Consider the following 18327-nt stretch of genomic DNA (forward strand, 5'->3'; position numbering starts at 1 on the left):
ACCAAATTTTTGGGGCGTGGTCAATATGTTAACCCTTGTGCATTAAAAAAAAAATTACATATAGGTGCAAAATGGACAAAAATGTCCATGTCCAAAAACTGTCTTAAAAATATGATTTATTAATATATTTTTTTCCACTTTCACTGATGTCGATTTTTTAACTAGCATCTGTTCTATCCATATATACCAAACATTCATTAATTTTCTGAATTGTAACCCTTTAAATGCTGGTTTGTTTACATAACGCCAGGTGTTTTTTTTTTTTTTTTTGAAAAAAAATGAAAAATAGTAATTAAATTCCATATGCTAAATGCTAAGCTGAATTTTTTCTTTGCTTATTAGATTCTTGGGTGTGTCAGTGAACAACAACATTAATTTTAAGGGAATTAATATTTGTTATGTAGTGTTAGATTTTTTTTTTTTTTTGAAAAAAAAAATGGCACAATCTAGTAAAAAAAAGGTAAAAAATTTTAATTTGAAGCCTTGCCGATAGAATGAATGCCTACCAAATATTGCATCATTTTATAGTCAAATGGCCTTGGGTTAAAAAAAAATGCAGTTTTAATGGGTTTCAATGTGGACATTTTTGTCCTTACGGTCCTAAGTGTGAGTATTTTTTGTACGGAGGGTAAAATAGATTTTTTGAAGAAAATGAGGGTGAAATATTAAAATTTCAATAAAAATAAACACATGAGCCCAAATTTATGCAGTTGGCATTAACACTGGCACACGTATAACAAAAAACAAAACTGAAATGGACAAAAATGTCCATAAGGTCGCACAAGGGTTAAGGCTTTGCAGAGATACAGCCTCAGATGCAGTTTGGCATGATTCCAGCAAATTCCGTGATGCGTTAAATGTTAACCATTTCGTATATCAACACAGCATCCATAACGTTTTATCAGCATGGTCTGAAGATGATCTGGCCCAAATTTGGTGAAAATTTGACCAACAGTCTAGAAGGAGTTGGCAAAAAGTTTTCAACATGAATCGAAATGGCGGACAGGAAGTTTGGCTGACTATGACAAAATTGGTATTTATGTTCTCGGCATGACCCAAGGAATATAGGAATATGTGCCGAAATTGTGCAGGTAGCCTCAGATCATGGTTTTTATAACAAACACCAAGTTTGGTCTCAATATGCCATTATTCGAGAATGGTTTGAATAATCAACTTGAAATCCATAACTTCTTGCCAGCATAATCTAAATCTGAGCCAATTTTGGTGATAATCAGACAAACCTTCTAGGATGAGTTTGACTTTTTTAAATTTGAATTCAATTTCCTTCTAGATCTTAAGGTTCAAAATTTATTAGTATAAACATGAGTGAAACTTTGGACAAGTGGTGGCACTAGAGACTTTAAGTTAGACACTTCAAACTTGGTTAATGTTGAGACTGTCCTTTATCTCTGTGCCAAATTACACAACTTTAAAGAGTGGAAGAAACAGAAGAAATGAAGGAAGAAGAAGAATAAAAATGCCAGTGAATACAATAGGTGCCTTAGCACCTTTTGTGCTTGGCCCCTGATAAATCGACATATTAGAATGGTTTCTGAATCATGTGACACTAAAACCTGGAGTAATGGCTGATGAAAATTCAGCTTTGCGTCACAGGAATAAATTAAATTTTTTAAAGTATATTAAAATAGAAACCATTATTTTATAGTGTAATAACGTTTTGCAATATTACAGTTTTCCTATGTATTTTTGATCATACAAATGCAGCCTTGATGAGCATAAGAGACTTCTTTTAAAGAAGTCTTACTGGTCCCAAACTTTTGAACGGCAGTGTATAAAAAATATTCAATATTATATTAATAATATTAATAACAATGATAATAATATCATTAATATTGTAGCATTTTATTAAACATAATCACTTTTAATATACATATAATCAATCAGTATAGTCTCAAAACACAAAAGTTGTAACTAAGTAAATAAGTTGTGTCTGGGTCAACAGTGAGGTTATAGAAAGTTTGTTCCGCATCTGTGTTTTGGAAAATAAAGGCATTATGAGCTATATTACATGGTCTTTTAACAGACAGCTACCTGTCATCATCTACTCAACAGTCATTATTTCATTTGTTGCATTCAAATAGGTGTGTTGACTAATATGAAAGACAGCGTGTGACAACAGTAACAACACAAGCATTTACTGTATAGAGCAGATGCTGGAAGGTGTTCAGTCTTCTCTAAAGACTGAAGAAAATCTTCATGATTTGAAAAGTAAAAGCAACAAGCAAACCGATGTTTTTCATTATTTATTTGATCATTATCAAAATCTGTGAGTACCTTACATACTGCAATACATTGTGTGTCAATAAAAATATATTATCTTTTTTGCATTATTTCGATAACTGTGTGATAAGGATTCAACAATCTGTACAACAAAATGCAGTCAGCTACTTCAGTTCCCAGATAGGCTAATTAAAAACAGAAGACAAAGTGAGTTAATAATGGAATTCAGTGAATGCCGGTGTTGTGCCCATTTTCGACCCCTGCCAAATTATTACCCCCTCTCGTTGAAATCGCTACCTGATTGCCTAATCCTAACCCCGCCCCTAATCTTAACCCCTCCCCCACACCTAACCCTAAACCTACCAATACTAGGGGTAGGGGGTAGTAATCTGGCGGGGGGTCAGAATTCGGCACAACACCGGCATCTTCCGCAACTATTTTTATAGCCAACATAAAGCATCAGTGAAAAGTCCACCAGCTCGTGTCCTGAAATCTCTGCGTATGTTCTTTGACATAATAAACACAAGCTGATTTCATTTTAAAGTGAACCCCGGTTATAACGTAAATGAAGTCTAAAACATGTAGTGAAAACCCATGAAAGATATATGGGGGGTGCCATTATTTCAAATGGCAGCACTCCTTGAGCTACTGGCTACCCGTTGCTATTTTTACCTCAACACAATTTGGTAAATAAAATGCTGATACAAAGACCACATTGTGTGGCTTTTGGTTGTAATTTTCAGTCGAAGGGAAGGGAAGTGATGTAAGTCTTCACTGCTATTTAAAGTGATAAGAAGAGGAGAAAGGAATGGGAAGTGGATGTATAAAACATTCTAAAGACTCAAGTCTTTGTTTTCTCCACTTTAGCCCTGGTGCCTTTAAGTCTTTTAGCAGACCACAGCTACTGAAAGAGTTCACAAACGGCAGAGACAAGAAACGGCCGGATGTAAACATGCGACGCTTGTCATGATGCTGCAGCCACTGAAGGAGTTTCTCAGCACGGATTTCACTCGATATCCAAAAGCGTTTAGACTCCTTGTGGGGAAACTTCGATGCTACACCGTTTGGTTTAAGCCTATGCTTATATCCATCACCACCTGGACGCTTTTTCAGAAGCTGTGGTCATCCTATTTTATTTTTCTGAGATGTGTTGTGGTAAAAATAGCAACAGCATCTGAATAGCATTTCACATTATCAAAATAATAGCGACCAACATAGACCAAAATATGTATAAAACCAAGATTTTTCAAAAATAATGTAAATCTTTCATGGGTTTTCTACCACATATTTCAGTATTCAGACATCATTTATGTTATATTAAGCCATATAAGTCTTAATTTCAGAGTTCACTTTAAGGCGTCAATTTCAACCTGGACAATCATTTATGATTAAGTTTATGATTAATATGTGGTGTTTTGTGTTTTTAGTTCTTGCTGTAAGCATAAATCTTAATATATAAGCTTAAAACAAGGAAAACATTACATATGTAAAACATATATAAACTTACAGATATATTCTTTGAAATTTTACCTTTTACAATTTGGAATGAATATACACGAAAATCATGATGTTCTTCTGATCCTGATCCTGAAGACTGATCCTGCATTAATTAACATTTTCAGTTGAATATGGTTTTGGATGTGGATTTAAATCATTTATATCGAGTCAAAAACCATGCTTAATCTTGTCTGGCTGGAACCCACCACAAAATATCAAACCCTAATTGATTTTTCACTGAGCAGGAGACTTTTACAAATACAAAAGTAACACTTTCCCTGTCCTAATGCTGAAGATATGTTGCATCCTGGGTTTGTTACACACTAAACCTGAACCTATTACAGACTTTAATAATTGGAAACAATTGCATTAAGCGCTTAAAGACACTTGATAATGATTGCAAAGACTGCAGTTGTGTTTATAATACGATGTGGCGATCAGCTAAGCCAGCGCGACAAGTAAATGACATCTGTGATGAGTGTTTGAAAAAAAAAAAAAAGACATTTTAACCAAGTCTTACATCCAGATCCTCAGGGTTTGTAGTGTTCAAGGGCAATGTTGCTACAAATCTGAAACCAAAGTGGATGTTAAAATTGAATGAGTCATCTTAGATCATTGTGGGAAAACTATAAATAAATGTAAGAATCTTCAAAGCATAATGCAGTGCGGCTTCATCACACGTGAGTGGTCAAACCCAACCGTGTCCAACATCAAGGTGAGGAGTGCACATGCTTGGTGGAGGATGTGAAGGAGTTTTTACAGTTTTATATTTGTGTGTGAGGAGGGCAGTGGTTTTGTATATAGTGTACAGTGGCAGTACAGACAGACTGTATTTTAAATTAGTGGTTGAGCCTGTAGTGTCAGTGAACAAGAACTGGTGGAAGCTCTCAAACTGGTGCCACATAGTTGCCAGGGAATGTTCCAAAAGCTTGGGTCCTTTCAGACGTACCTGACAGGAAGCGAAGAATACAATGTTGTTTAAGCAAGAAAACTTGACACACCACTTTGCTAGCACTATGGTAAATGACAGTACTGTGTTGTGAGAAATGGCCAATAGAGGGCAGCACAGGTAAGGTCTTTGCACTGGGAGCATTTTTAAAATCTTGAAAAAATACATCTTTCAGTTTTGAAAGATAAATATCTTTCACCTGTGCTTTTGTTATTAAAATGACCCTGTTCAAAAGTTTACATACACTCAATTCTTAATACTGTGTTGTTGCCTGAATGATCCACAGCTGGGGTTTTTTGTTTGTTTTTTTTAGTTTTGTGATAGTTGTTCATGAGTCCCTTGTTTGTCCTGAACAGTTAAAACTGCCCGCTGTCCTTCAGGTCCCACAAATTATTTGGTTTTAGCATTTTTGTGTATTTGAACCCTTTCAAAAAATGACTGTATGATTTTCAGATCCATATTTTCACACTGAGGACAACTGAGGGACTCATATGCAACTATTACAGAAGGTTCAAACACTCACTGATGCTCCAGAAGGAAACACAGTGCATTAAGAGCCAGGGGGTGAACATTTCTGAACAGAATGAAGATGTGTAGATCTTTCTCATTTTGCCTAAATATCCTATATTTTCATTTAGTACAAAATAAGTTAAATTTACCCTGATCTTTAAATTCAAAAAGTTTTCACCCCCTGGCTCCTTCTGAAGCATCAGATTCTTCAAGGTGTACGTAAACTTTACTTCAACTGTAGTACAAATAGCCTATATCATGCATCCCTGTGGTTAATCTCTTGACCTGTCTTTAAAACAGACCTATCCTGTTTAAGTTGGCATTTCTGGGTCAGAAAAAGCTGTAAAGTGAAGCAAACTTAAAGGGCCATTACCTACAAACCAGCCGTCATCACACTTCTCTATGACCTGAACGATGTCTCCCTCTCTCAACTCCAGCTCGTCTCTGTTCTGGGGTTTATAGTTGTAAACCGCTTTATACCTGAGTGCAAAGAGGGAAAAAAAATGAATGAAAAAGAATAACAAATGGTAAAGGGTGAAGCTGGATTAACTCTGGATATGTATTTTCTACATTCTTAAAGGGACAGTTCACATTTAAAAATCATATTTACTCTCCTACATGTTACATGTTAAACCTCATGATTTTCTTTCAGAACATGATAGAAAGTAAATGAAGAGATTTGTTTTTCCTTTTTTCTATAATTAATTAATTGTAAAACAAATAAATGTAAATGATATTTCTATGTTTGCTTGAATTAAGTCAATAGTAATGAACAATGTACTGTATAAATACTCACGGCTTTCGTGAAAAACCCATGTTCACAGGAGACGTGGATGTGGAAGGAATTTTAACATCTGCATTGAGCTGTGGAGATTGTGTTCTGGTCCGATTCTAAACATGATTGTGAAAGATGTATTTAGTTATTTTTCATCCACAAAAAATAATGCAACATGTCTTAAGCATTCACACTCATTCATAGCCACATTCATAGCCACATTATGTTGTCACTTGTGATCAGCTGATATTGATTTTTTACTTTTGATCCTCACTGTGTGTTTAATATACTGTAATTAAATGAAAATGCAGGAAATATACAAATAAAATAGCTTAAAATAATAATTATTATATAATTAATAACAATTTAAAATAACAGTTTTTCACATAATTTATTCTGGTGATTGAAGCTGAATTTTCAGCATCATTACTCCAGTCTTCAGTGTCACATGATCCTTCAGAAATCATTCTAATATGATGATTTGATGCAGAATTTATTATCATTACCATTCCTGAAAACAGTTTTGCCGCTTAATATTATATACCCTTTTTCAAGATTCACTTTTTATCAATTTAATGCATACAAAAACATTTCACCATTCAAAAGTTTTGGAGTCAGATAAATGTGTTAATACATTTGAAAGACTGCATTTATTTGATCAAAAATACAAGAAAACTGTAAAAGTAATATTTTGTAATATTTTATTATTACAGTTTAAAATAACTGTAATCAGCAAAAGCTGATTTGCTGCTCCAGAGACATTTATTATTATCAATGTTGACAATGTTTGATCACTTTAACGCATACTTGCTAAATAAAAATATGAATGTCTTTCAAACCAAATAAATAAATAAAAATCGTACTAACCCCAAACTTTTGATCTGTAGTGTACAAATAAAAATACTCAAATTTAATCAAATTCCCTAAAACTTAATCTGATTAATAGGCCTCACATAAATGTGACCCTGGACCACAAAAGTCATAAGGGGTTAATCTGAAAGCTGAAAAAATAAGCTTTCCGTTGATGTATTGTTTGTTAGGACAGAATATTTGGCTGAGATACAACTATTTGAAAATCTGGAATCTGAGGGTGCAAATAATCTAAATATTGAGAAAATCACCTTTAAAGTTGTCCAAATGAAGTTCTTAGCAAAACATATTACTAATCAAAATAATGTTTTCATATATGTGACCCTGGACCACAAAACCAGTCTTAAGTCGCTGGGGTATATTTGTAGCAATAGCCAAAAATACATTGTATGGGTCAAAATTATTGATTTTTCTTTTATGTCAAAAATCATTAGGAAATTAAGTAAAGATCATGTTCCATGAAGATTTTTTGTAAAATTCCTACTGTAAATCTATCCAAATGTAATTTTTGATTAGTAATATGCATTGTTAAGAACTTAATTTGGACAACTTTAAAGGTGATTTCTCTCAGTATTTTGATTTTTTTGCACCCTTAGATTTCAGATTTTCAAATACATGTATCTCTGCCAAATATTGTCCTATCCCAACAAACCATACATCAATAGAAAGCTTATTTATTGAGCTTTCATATGATGTATATATCTCAGTTTTGTAAAATTTAACCTTATGACTGGTTTTGTGGTCCAGGGTCACATATAAGAAAATTTACAAAATATCTTAATGGAACATGATCTTTACTTAATATCCTAATGATTTTGGGCATAAAAGAAAAATGTATGTATTTTCGGCTATTTGCTACAAATATACCAAATGCTACTTGTGGTCCAGGGTCACAAATATGTAGTGTTGTTTGTCTACACAAACCTGTATGATATACGGAGGGTGCGGACTGTTGTTTGCTGGCAGTCCCGGGCCCTGTGAAGATTTCAGCACATGATTGGAGGGTGACACGGGTGATCTGGTGTCCCTTTCCAGTGGGCTGTGAGGGTGCAGCGATCCGGTCCTTGTGGATGAAGTGGGGCCAGGCGAGAACAGGAAGTGGTTTGAAGGCTGTTTTGGTGAGTTGGGCCGTGCATGTGACAGAGGGGAGCGTGATGGGCTGGAGTGCTTGTAAGGTGAAAGCTGGGGTTCAGGGGAGCGTGACAAGGGAGACAGAGGGGAGTGCTGTGGTCGACCAGGGCTGAGGGGCTCTGGAGAAAGAGTGGGAGAAGATGGAAAGTCATCGCTGCTTTTAGTGCGGGGCATTTTGTTGACCTGGACGTAGTTGACGGGGAAGATTCCACTGCGGTTGGTTCCGGCGATACGACCCTCCAGCCATTGATCATCAACACGTCTGGTGATAGAGATCACCTCGCCCTGAGACAGAGACAAGAGACAAGAGAGAGAAAAGAGCTACTAAAGCTGCCTGGTATCAGATATCACAGTTCTCTGGAATTCTTGATTCTGATTGGTCAGTCGCAACATTCCATGGTCGAATATTTGTGTATAATGATTTTAAACTGTATAATTTACAGTAATTGTCTATAATTGTTCCAGACAACCATTATCCTACATATCTGTGCTAGTTTTAGAGTTGATTTACATGTCTGAGCATGAAATGATTAAAATTCATTAACCTAATTACCAAACTCAAGCCTTAAAGCAGCGGTTCTGAACTTTTTAGTCTCTAAAGCTCCCTACTGTCTACAATGATATTCAAAGGCCTCATGACTTTTTACATTGTAATTCACTGCAAAAGAATTCAGTGTAAGGATTTACAAATTATTTTATACACCACCAGTCAAAAGTTGTTAAACAGTAAGATTTTTAATGTTTTTAAAAGACGTATCTTCTGCTCACCAAGCCTGCATTTATTTGATCCAAAGTACAGCAAAAATAGTACATATTTGAATTATTTTTACTATTTATTTTTACTATTTTCTATCTGAATACATATTAAAATGTAATTTATTCCTGTGATTTCAAAGCTGAATTTTTAGCATCATTACTCCAGTCACACGATCCTTCAGAAATCACAGTAATATTCTGGTTTTCTTCTCAGCTGAGTAGAATTTTTTCAGGTTTCTTTGATGAATAGAAAGTTCCAAAGAAAAGCATTTATCTGAAATAGAAATCTTTTGATCAATTTAAAGCATCCTTGCTAAATAAAAGCATTAATTTCTATAATTTCTGTACCAAAATAACAAATAAATTAATTATACTGACTCCAAGCTTTTGAATGGTATAGCGTATAATGTTACAAAAGCTTTTTATTTTAGACAAATTTTGATCTTTATATCTTTCAATTCATCAAATAATCCTGAAGAAAATGTATTCAAGTGTTGACATTGATAATAATAATAATAACAATAATAAAAGGTTTCTTGAGCATCAAATCAGCATATCAGAATGATTTCTGAAGGATCATGTGACACTGAAGACTGGAGTAATGATGCTGAAAATTTAGCTTTGATCACAGGAATAAATTACATTTTAAAATATTTTCAAATGGAAAACATTTATTTAAATAGTGAAAATATTTTACATTTTTACTGTTTTTGCTGTACTTTTGATAAAATAAATGCAGGCAAGAGACTTCTTCAGAAAAACATCTTTAAAAAAAATTTAAATCTTATATTATCCAGATTTTATTAGATTTACTTTTTTAGGTTTAGAATTCACATTCTTTCCAAAAAAAAAAAAAACTCTGTTGTTGATCTGTTGTTTTTTCTTAGTTTAATTTAATTTTGGCTCCCTGGTTGAGAACCACTGCCTTAAAGGGTTACTTCACCTACAAATGAAAATGGTGTCATAATTTACTCACTCTGATTTACAGATTCATTCACTGCTTAATTAATTTAGTGACGCTTTCGGAAGGTTACACCATAACACAATTATCATTAAAGGGATTGTTCACCCAAAAATGAAAATTACAACATGATTTACTCACCCTTAAGTCATCCTAGGTTTATATGACTTTCTTCTTCCTGACGAATACAATTATATATATAAAAAAACCTGGCTTTTCCAGGCTTTATCATGGCAGTAAATGGGTGTTGAGATTTTGAAGACCAATAAAGTGAATCCATCCATCGTAAAAAGTACTCCGAAATATCCATATTTAATATCCGGTGAGAATAGTCGTGATGCTAGAAGTTTTGTTTACAGGAGTAATGGATGCAAAGATGCAACACTAGTCTCCTTTTGGCTTATACTGAAATCCCCCAACATTTTTCTTTACAAATCATCATTTTGCACTTCTAATTCATGACCAGTGTTTTGTTTTGCTCTTTCCTCTGTGCATGCACGTTTGTCACTTCTCACCAGAGGGGAAACTAGAGATTACGGTTTATAAAGTTTTAGATAAGGAATAATTTTTCTTACACAAACACATCGATTTGCCTCAAAAGGCATTTATTAACCCCTCAGAGCCATATGGAGCACTTTTATGATGGATGGATGCACTTTATTAGACTTCCAAATCTCAACACCCATTCACTGATATTATAAAGCTTGGAAGAGCTGAGACATTTTTCAATATAACTCTGTTTTTATTCGCGAAAGAAGAAAGTCATATACACCTAGGAAGGCTTGAGGGTTAGTAAATCATGGGGTAATTTTCATTTTTGGGTGAACTATCCCTTTAAGGCCACGATATGCAAGCAAAATCATAGAACGAACAGGTGTGACGTAATTTCGAACAGTGTTAATTTTTTCACTGACGAGATGATATTAAGGAGACGATAACGAAACGAAAACTCGTTTTGAATGACGACAACTATGACGAAAATCTATTGACATTTTCGTCAACGAAAAAAATGAGATGAAAAAGGACGAAAGGGACAATTTGGGAAAAGATTCATTCAGAACCAATCTGCTGCATAGTTAGGAGGTTAGATGCGTAGATTTGAACTGAGAAGAGCAGATATATAGATAAATTTGATGACGCAAAAGATAACTCAATTCAGTCCAGTTTACGAGCTCACACATCGAAGGAGCGTCTCTCACACAGCACACGAGTACTCTTACGCGTCTCATGAACAGAGAAATACACACAAAATGATGTCGAATTGTCCATTTTGATGAGTATTCAAACTCGGTTACATCTTACGTGAACGTAAACAGTAGAGAGAATTTTGGACGCGTATCAGTACATTGCATCTGTGCGTTCGGTTTTAAAGGGACAGCAGCCTAATTTAATTGTTTTTGTCTGTGGAATTCATCAAACAACAAAACAAAGACACAAAATCACTCAATGCTCTTGACTGAATCGCTTTAGTAGCCCTAATACAGATTAATTTAAATTTATTTATATAAATATATATAAATATGTCTGTATAAAAGAATGAAGAATGCGGTAAACAAGTTCTTATAAAGAATGCGTAATTAGCCTATTTCCATTGGTATTTCATCGAAAACAGTGCTGTTTTTGACAACCATCTTAGATTTAGTCTTAGTCTCTTGGACTAAAATGCTTATTAGTTTTAGTCAAATTTTAGTCACTTCTATATGTGATAGTTTTAGTCCAATTTTAGGCGACGAAAAGTCATAAAGGTTTTAGTCTAGTTTTAGTCAAAAAAAGAGGGAAAAGTAGTCTTTTAACAAATTAATGTAGGTCAGTAAGTATTTTGCTGTTGGGTAGTGTCACTTATAAGTTGTGAAAATAGCAGATCTATAGTTCAACACAATGTGAGCTTCCGGATCGACTATTTTCACCAATAATTACAATAATGAAGGAATGGTTTTAGACATAAAAGACATATATTTGAAATAATGTGCAAACTGCCGCCATCATGGTTAATCGTCTGTCTGTGTGAGTGACAACAATGTGACATGTTGAGCACGTTGTGCGCTGCACGCCAGGTGGTGGGCGTAACCAAACAAGGATAGAATGCTAAAATGGCTTGCCATAGCCTACTAGTATGGCAAAGAGTATTTAATGCTAAAACGGCTTGCCATAGCGGCAGATACTTTTTTCGGTTTTAATTGGCATGCACAATAAGCAGAAATGTCGTGCATTTTAAACGTCTGACGGACCACCCACTAACATTTTCGTCTATTCTCGTCTCGTCAACGAAAACTCACACACGTCTCGTCATGTTTTAGTCATCAACGAGCCATTTTTATCTCGTCATCGTCTCGTTATCGTCATGAAAAAAAGTTGCGTCAACGAAATGATTTCGTCATCGTCATCGTTGACGAAAACAACACTGATTGAAAAGACCATTTTCTTGTTTGTTTTTTTACAAGAAGTTGTTTCATTTCATTTTAATATAAATTCATGTTGCGTGTCACAGCAGTTAAATCTGTGTCTATAATGATAAAGTCTTGATATGAAATCTATACAATAAGTTTGGTCATTTTAGAGAAATGCTTAATAAACGCATTACACTGCATAAACCCATTCGATTTTATGATATTTGGTTGACTAAAACTAGACTAAAACCAAAAAAACTATTTAGATGACTAAAATATGATTAAAACTAAATTACATTTTAGTCAGAAGACTATGACTAAGACTAAATCAAAATTTGCTCAATTTTTCGAACAAAATCAGGCCAAGATGATGTTTGTTGGTAGGGATGCACCGATCCGTATCGGCCGATCATGCTTGCGCGTTTTGTCAGTAAAGCCGGTTCTGTAATCAGCGGTAAATGCCATCAGGTGCGTGATTTCACGTTGAGCCGTATATACTACACAATGAACATTGATTTGCGCAGCTCGTCGGTAAACAACGGCTGTGTGTAGTATATACGGCTCAATGTGAAATCACGCACCTGATGGCATTTACCGCTGATAACAGAACCGGCTTTACTGACAAAACGCGCAAGTGATCGGCCGATTCGTATCGGTGCATCCCTATTTGTTGGAGTTCATTTTGGCAGCTTGTCAAAGTAACCTTTCTGGAAAAGTTTCATCTAGTCAACATCTTCAATCTACTAGTAGTACATGTGACCCCGGATCACAAAACCAGTCATAAGGGTAAAAAAAAAGCAAAAATCTGTAATCTGAGGGTGCAAAAAATCAAAACATTGAGAAAATTGCCTAAAGTTGTCCAAATAAAGTTCTTAGCAATGCATATTACTAATCAAAAAATAAGTTTTGATATATCTACGGTAGAACATTTACAAAATATCTTTATGGAACATTTTTAAATCTTTGCTTAATATCCTAATGATTTTTGGCATAAAAGAAAATTCAATGTATTTTTAGCTATTGGTATATATACCCATGCTACTTAAGACTGGTTTTGTGTTTCAGAGTCACATACTGTATGCTGGAGTGTTTCTGGCACCTTTCTAAAGGACAGCTCCACAGGCAGGTCGGCATTGAAGTTGAACAGGGCTACAGCCTCTCCGTACTCCAGCACCTGGATGGTGGGTGACTTTATTGGTGTGGGCTTCTCCGTTGGAGGAATAATCTGCAGAGAAAACATAGGAACGTGAATAAATGATAATGATAAAGAAGATGATGTGAAGTGTCTTATTTGCATGCATATATATGGACAAACCTCCACATAGCTGGTGGGAAAGATTCCCACTCTCCCATGATGCTCTCCTTCATACCAGTTGGCGTCCACCTGCCGGTGTATGTACACTACATCACCTTTCTGTATGGTCAGCTCCCTAAGGATGAGAGGTTTAAGAATAAAAATAATGACTGTGCGTGATTATAAATATGTTAAAGTATTATTAAATAAACAATACTAAATTTAAACAAATTTTGTTTTATTAAAATGGCATTTCCCAAATCCTTCATTTACTCATCGCAATTCTGCAAATAATTATATATAATGAAATGTGTGCTGTGTCTTTTGTTTCGACTTACTTTGGTGACTGTGCTTGGAAATTATATTTGGCTCGGGCTGCTTTCATCTGTGTAGACAAACATGCTTTTTTTCTCAAAGTCTGTGTCAAACATGTACTTTCCATTCGAACACTTGTGAGAAAAATGATCAAATTCTGTACCTTTCTCTCTTCTTTCTTGGGTGGAAAATCCATGTCTGATGTTATGTGATCTGTGGAGGAAAGAGAAGCCCAGTTATGAGATCTTAGCCTGTAATGTGCCATATAATATACAACACCAGGATGTGGTGATCATGCGAAGGATGTCTGGTTTTCTTGTCTGCTCCAAAAGACCAGATTAAACTAGGGTTTCTGTGCAAAGCTCTGTTAAAGCTCTTTTTGTAGATGGATACCTTACTGTCTTATGTTGTTGCGTAATCCACATATTTGAGGAGATTTAATGAGGGGTTTCACAGAGGGGTTTTACAGACTGTCTTTGATCAGATAATGTTATTTGTCAGTTGATGTAATTTATAATATAAAGATCTGAAATTGCTATTTCTGGTCATTTGTTATTTGCTATTTTAGGCAATTCTTTTCATGAATATTTCAAAACATGTTAAGTCACAGCAGATCAAATAACTGAGGTAAGTTTTTTTTAAATAAATTAATATTTTTATTCAGCAAGGATGCATTTAATTGATCGAAAGTGACAGTGAATACATTCATAATGTTACAAAATATTTAGTACTAAAAAAATGCCTTACAAATATATTCATGTATAAAATATTAGCAAATCAGCATATTAAAATGATTTTTGAAGGGTCATGTGAGGATGAAGACTGGAGTAATGACGCTGAAAATTCAGCTTTGCATCACAGAAATAAATTATGTTTTAAAATATATTAACATACTTACTTGAAACTTAATATTATACTATTTTTACTATATTTTGATCAAATAAATGCAGCCTTTTTGAAAGAAAATCCTACCAAGCACAAACGTTTGAACGATGGTGTGTATTAGTGAGGAAAAGTGAAGATTTAATCAAATTAACTTGTGTCAAATCATTAAAAACTTTTTTTTTCTCTTAAGAAGGTTCACTGGGCCTCCAGCTCTGCACACATTACTGTGTTTACAATGGCAGAGCCTTTCTCAATTAATCTCCAGGAAAAACAACTGGATGAAAATAATCTGCAATCAAGACCTCCATCCTGCTGCTTGTTACACACTTCCTGTTCTGCCGAACAGTGATAGACTTCATTTGTTTTTCTCATTTCACAGAAATGAGAGGAGAGGAGAAGAGTGGCAAAAAGTACAAGGAAATAGGAAACATGGGAGAGGAGGGGATAGGAAGATGACTTTATCTTACCATCAGCATGCATAAGGCTTGCTGTTGTGCCCTGCTTCACAGCAGAGCAGGCGATTACAGGATAGCTGGAAAAGAAAAACAAAATTATCATGTGACTAACTATCATGTGACTCTAGCCAAAATAATGTAGATGCAAAACACTAAAGTAAAAAACAGCAAGATATTTTTACACAGAGAAGTTTTTTCGTTTGCATTTTAAAGGTGACATATCACGAAAATCTGATTTTTTAATATGTTCTAGTGCTATAATTAGGTTTCCGGTGCATCTACCAACTCAGAAAACGTGAAAAAGGACAATCCAGTAACTCTGCCAACGTGAAAAACAAGCCATTCAGATTTTGCTCCCCCCGTGATCTTATTATAATATTACCGCCCCTTAATCTGCATGTTTCCACTTTTTTGCGATTTCTTTCCCAGTTGTTGACCTTCCCAGACATAATCCACTGTTTTTGTAACTTTTGTGTGTTTTTAACATAAACTTGTGTGTATTTGACAGTTTAGGCACAATAAGACCTGAAAGAGACTTATTAGTACTTTCATCGCGTGCATCGGATGTGTGCACTTAGAAAACCGTATATCAGAAGTTTAAACTAATATGGTTTAAAACACATGATTTCAATGCGATAGACAAAATATTTAAAACCAAACAGATCTTTTTTGGCAGGATATATGAGGTACAAGCTGTAAAGGCACAGCTCTATCCGGGAAAAGGGAGTGGGGAGCAGCAACTCATTCACATTTAAAGAAACATGCGCAAAACAGCATGTTTCTGCTTCCACTCAAAATAGCCATTTTCGAAATGACATAAATGAGGGGGGGTTTTGAGCTGAAACTTCACTTCAGTATCATTCCAAAAACGTGCTCTTTAAAAAACCTGTTTTCAGGCCCTCAAAATACTGTTGTCATGCAAATGAACAGCCAAAAAACATGAAACATTTCCCGGTTTTGGTTGAAAGTGGTGTCGTGTAAACATCCCCCTACATACAGTTGAGGTCAAAAGTTTACATGCATCTTGCAGAATCAGCAAAAATTTAATTATTTTACCAAAATAAGAGGAATCATACAAAATGCATGTTATTATTTAGTACTGACCTGAATAAGATATTTCACATAAAAATATGTTTACATATAGTCCACAAGAGTACACTTGGCTCTTAATACTGTGTTGTTACCTGATGATCCACAGCTGTGTTTTTTTGTTTAGTGGTAGTTGTTCATGAGTCCCTTGTTTGTCCTGAACAGTTAAACTTCCTGCTGTTTTTCAGAAAAATCTATTAGGTCCCACAAATTCTTTGGTTTTTCAGCATTTTTGTGTATTTGAACTCATTCCAACAACTGTATGATTTTGAGAGGACACTGAGGACAACTGAGGGACTCATATGCAACTATTACAGAAGGTTCAAACGCTCACTGATGCTTCAGAAGGAAACATTAAGGGGGTGAAAACTTTTTGAATTTGAAAATCAGGGTAAATGCAACTTATTTTGTCTTCTGAGAAACAGTATCTTCTGTAGCTTTTGAAGGGCAGTACTAAATGAAAAAAAAAGTTTACACCCCCTGGCTCTTAATGCATCGTTTTTCCTTCTGGAGCATCAGTGAGCGTTTAAACCTTCTGTAATAGTTGCATATGAGTCCCTCAGTTGTCCTCAGTGTGAAAAGATGGATCTCAAAATCGTACAGGCATAATTGGAAAGCGTTCAAAAACACAAAAAATGTTGAAAAAACACAGAATTTATGGGACCTGAAGGATTTTTCTGAAAAACAGCAGGCAGTTTAACTGTTTAGGACAAACAAGGGACTCATGAACAACTATCACAAAACAAAAACAAAAAAACAGCTGTGGATCATTCAGGTGGAAACAGTATTAAGAATTGTATGTAAACTTTTGAACATGGTTATTTTTATCAATTCTATTATTATTTTCTCTTGTGGACTATATGTAAACATCTTTAATATGAAATATCTTGTATGATCCATCTTATTTTGGTAAAATAATTAACATTTTGCAGATTCTGCAAAGTGTATGTAAACTTTTGACCTTAACTGTTTACAGACATAATTCCTCAAAATGACCGTTATCAGTTTCCAATAAGGAAGAAGAATGAACAACCGAGAGTCTCCTAAGCTTTGAAAAAAATAACAGACTCAAGGAAGACAGGAAGAGTTCCATAAAACTCAACAGATGGTCTGTCTCAGCCATGAGGATCCAGCTTGAAATACAGGAATATTTATGAATATGTGACAAACCTAAGAGATTTAATTAATAGTGGAGGATTCTGTTGCTCTAAACATAAATACTGTATAAATAAAAATATTCTTTTCCATGTTTTAAGCACAAACATCATCATTTTGCTCAAGTGCTTTATTTTAACAATTGTTATACAAATTATTGGCAAACTGCAATCAAATATCACATTGATACAATGCCAGCATACCAATTCCTGAACGCAACAACCAGTTACTGTGTTTTCAGGTTTTCAGCCTTAGGGTTATTAATCGTTCCAGAAAGAGGGAAGCTATAAAACTGTCCTCACTCTGTATCCTTTTTGTAGCAGCAGGGGCATTTATGGCATTTCGAGGGTGGGGAGGTAGTCAGCAGGGGGCTGAAGGGGGCAGAAAGCATCAACACGCAACAAAAAAACAGAGCGGGAACTCAAGAATGTGTCAGATCCAGTGAGATACGGGGCCCTGGCGAGTAAATACTAAAGCTGAAGGTGTCAGAATGGGCCTGAACATCTGAAGCAAAGGCCTGGAAGGACCAAACTTTGCCTTTTATAGCTCTGCCGTGTCAAAAGACATAAAGAGAGGGATAACTGCTTGAGGAGCAGCGATGCAGAGTGAACAACTGCAGACACACACACACACTCATCTAAACAGTGTCTAGTGAGAACTGAACCAATACTGTACCTCTTTATTAACAAATTGAACAAGGTCAAGCATGTGAGTAATAACCGAGACATCCTCAATTTGACCACACACTTAGACATAAACACACACACACACACAAACACATGTACAAGCACACAAAGAGCTCAGCATGGGGTCGGGTATGTGGGCCGCCGGCCAAAGAGTCAACAATTAACCAATCAGACGAGGAGACAAGCCGGGTACAGTATGTCATATGACCTTAATAAGACAGTGAAAACAACAAAGAATCTACTACGTGTGTCACACTTCATCATCATTACTGACTCATTATCAGATATTATTTCTGCAAAACACTCCAAAGAAACTATTTCACCCCTGCTTCATATAGAGGAACTTAATATTGTAATATATAAACTGAGAA

At 35.0% G+C, this 18327-nt stretch overlaps 1 protein-coding gene across 6 annotated transcripts in view; it reads right to left on the reverse strand.

Annotated features, from left to right (window-relative positions):
* Positions 1-2251: 2251 nt before the first annotated feature.
* The window catches only part of sorbs3 (sorbin and SH3 domain containing 3), an 88968-nt gene continuing 72892 nt past the window's right edge, over positions 2252-18327 (reverse strand). For 4 of the 6 annotated variants that reach the window (XM_073819286.1, XM_073819285.1, XM_073819284.1 and 1 more), the window contains exons 13-21: positions 15039-15103; positions 13850-13899; positions 13710-13756; positions 13393-13507; positions 13177-13302; positions 7767-8258; positions 5994-6088; positions 5571-5677; positions 2252-4687 (exon numbers count right to left, since the gene is read on the reverse strand). In XM_073819286.1, coding sequence (XP_073675387.1) covers positions 4626-4687; positions 5571-5677; positions 5994-6088; positions 7767-8258; positions 13177-13302; positions 13393-13507; positions 13710-13756; positions 13850-13899; positions 15039-15103 — 1159 coding nt within the window. In that variant the 3' untranslated portion in view covers positions 2252-4625. The remainder of the gene's footprint in view (positions 4688-5570; positions 5678-5993; positions 6089-7766; positions 8259-13176; positions 13303-13392; positions 13508-13709; positions 13757-13849; positions 13900-15038; positions 15104-18327) is intronic. The other 2 variants (XM_073819289.1, XM_073819288.1) reach the window with 2 other exon arrangements.

This window comes from Garra rufa, chromosome 15 (assembly GCF_049309525.1).
Source record: "Garra rufa chromosome 15, GarRuf1.0, whole genome shotgun sequence".
NCBI lineage: Eukaryota > Metazoa > Chordata > Actinopteri > Cypriniformes > Cyprinidae > Garra > Garra rufa.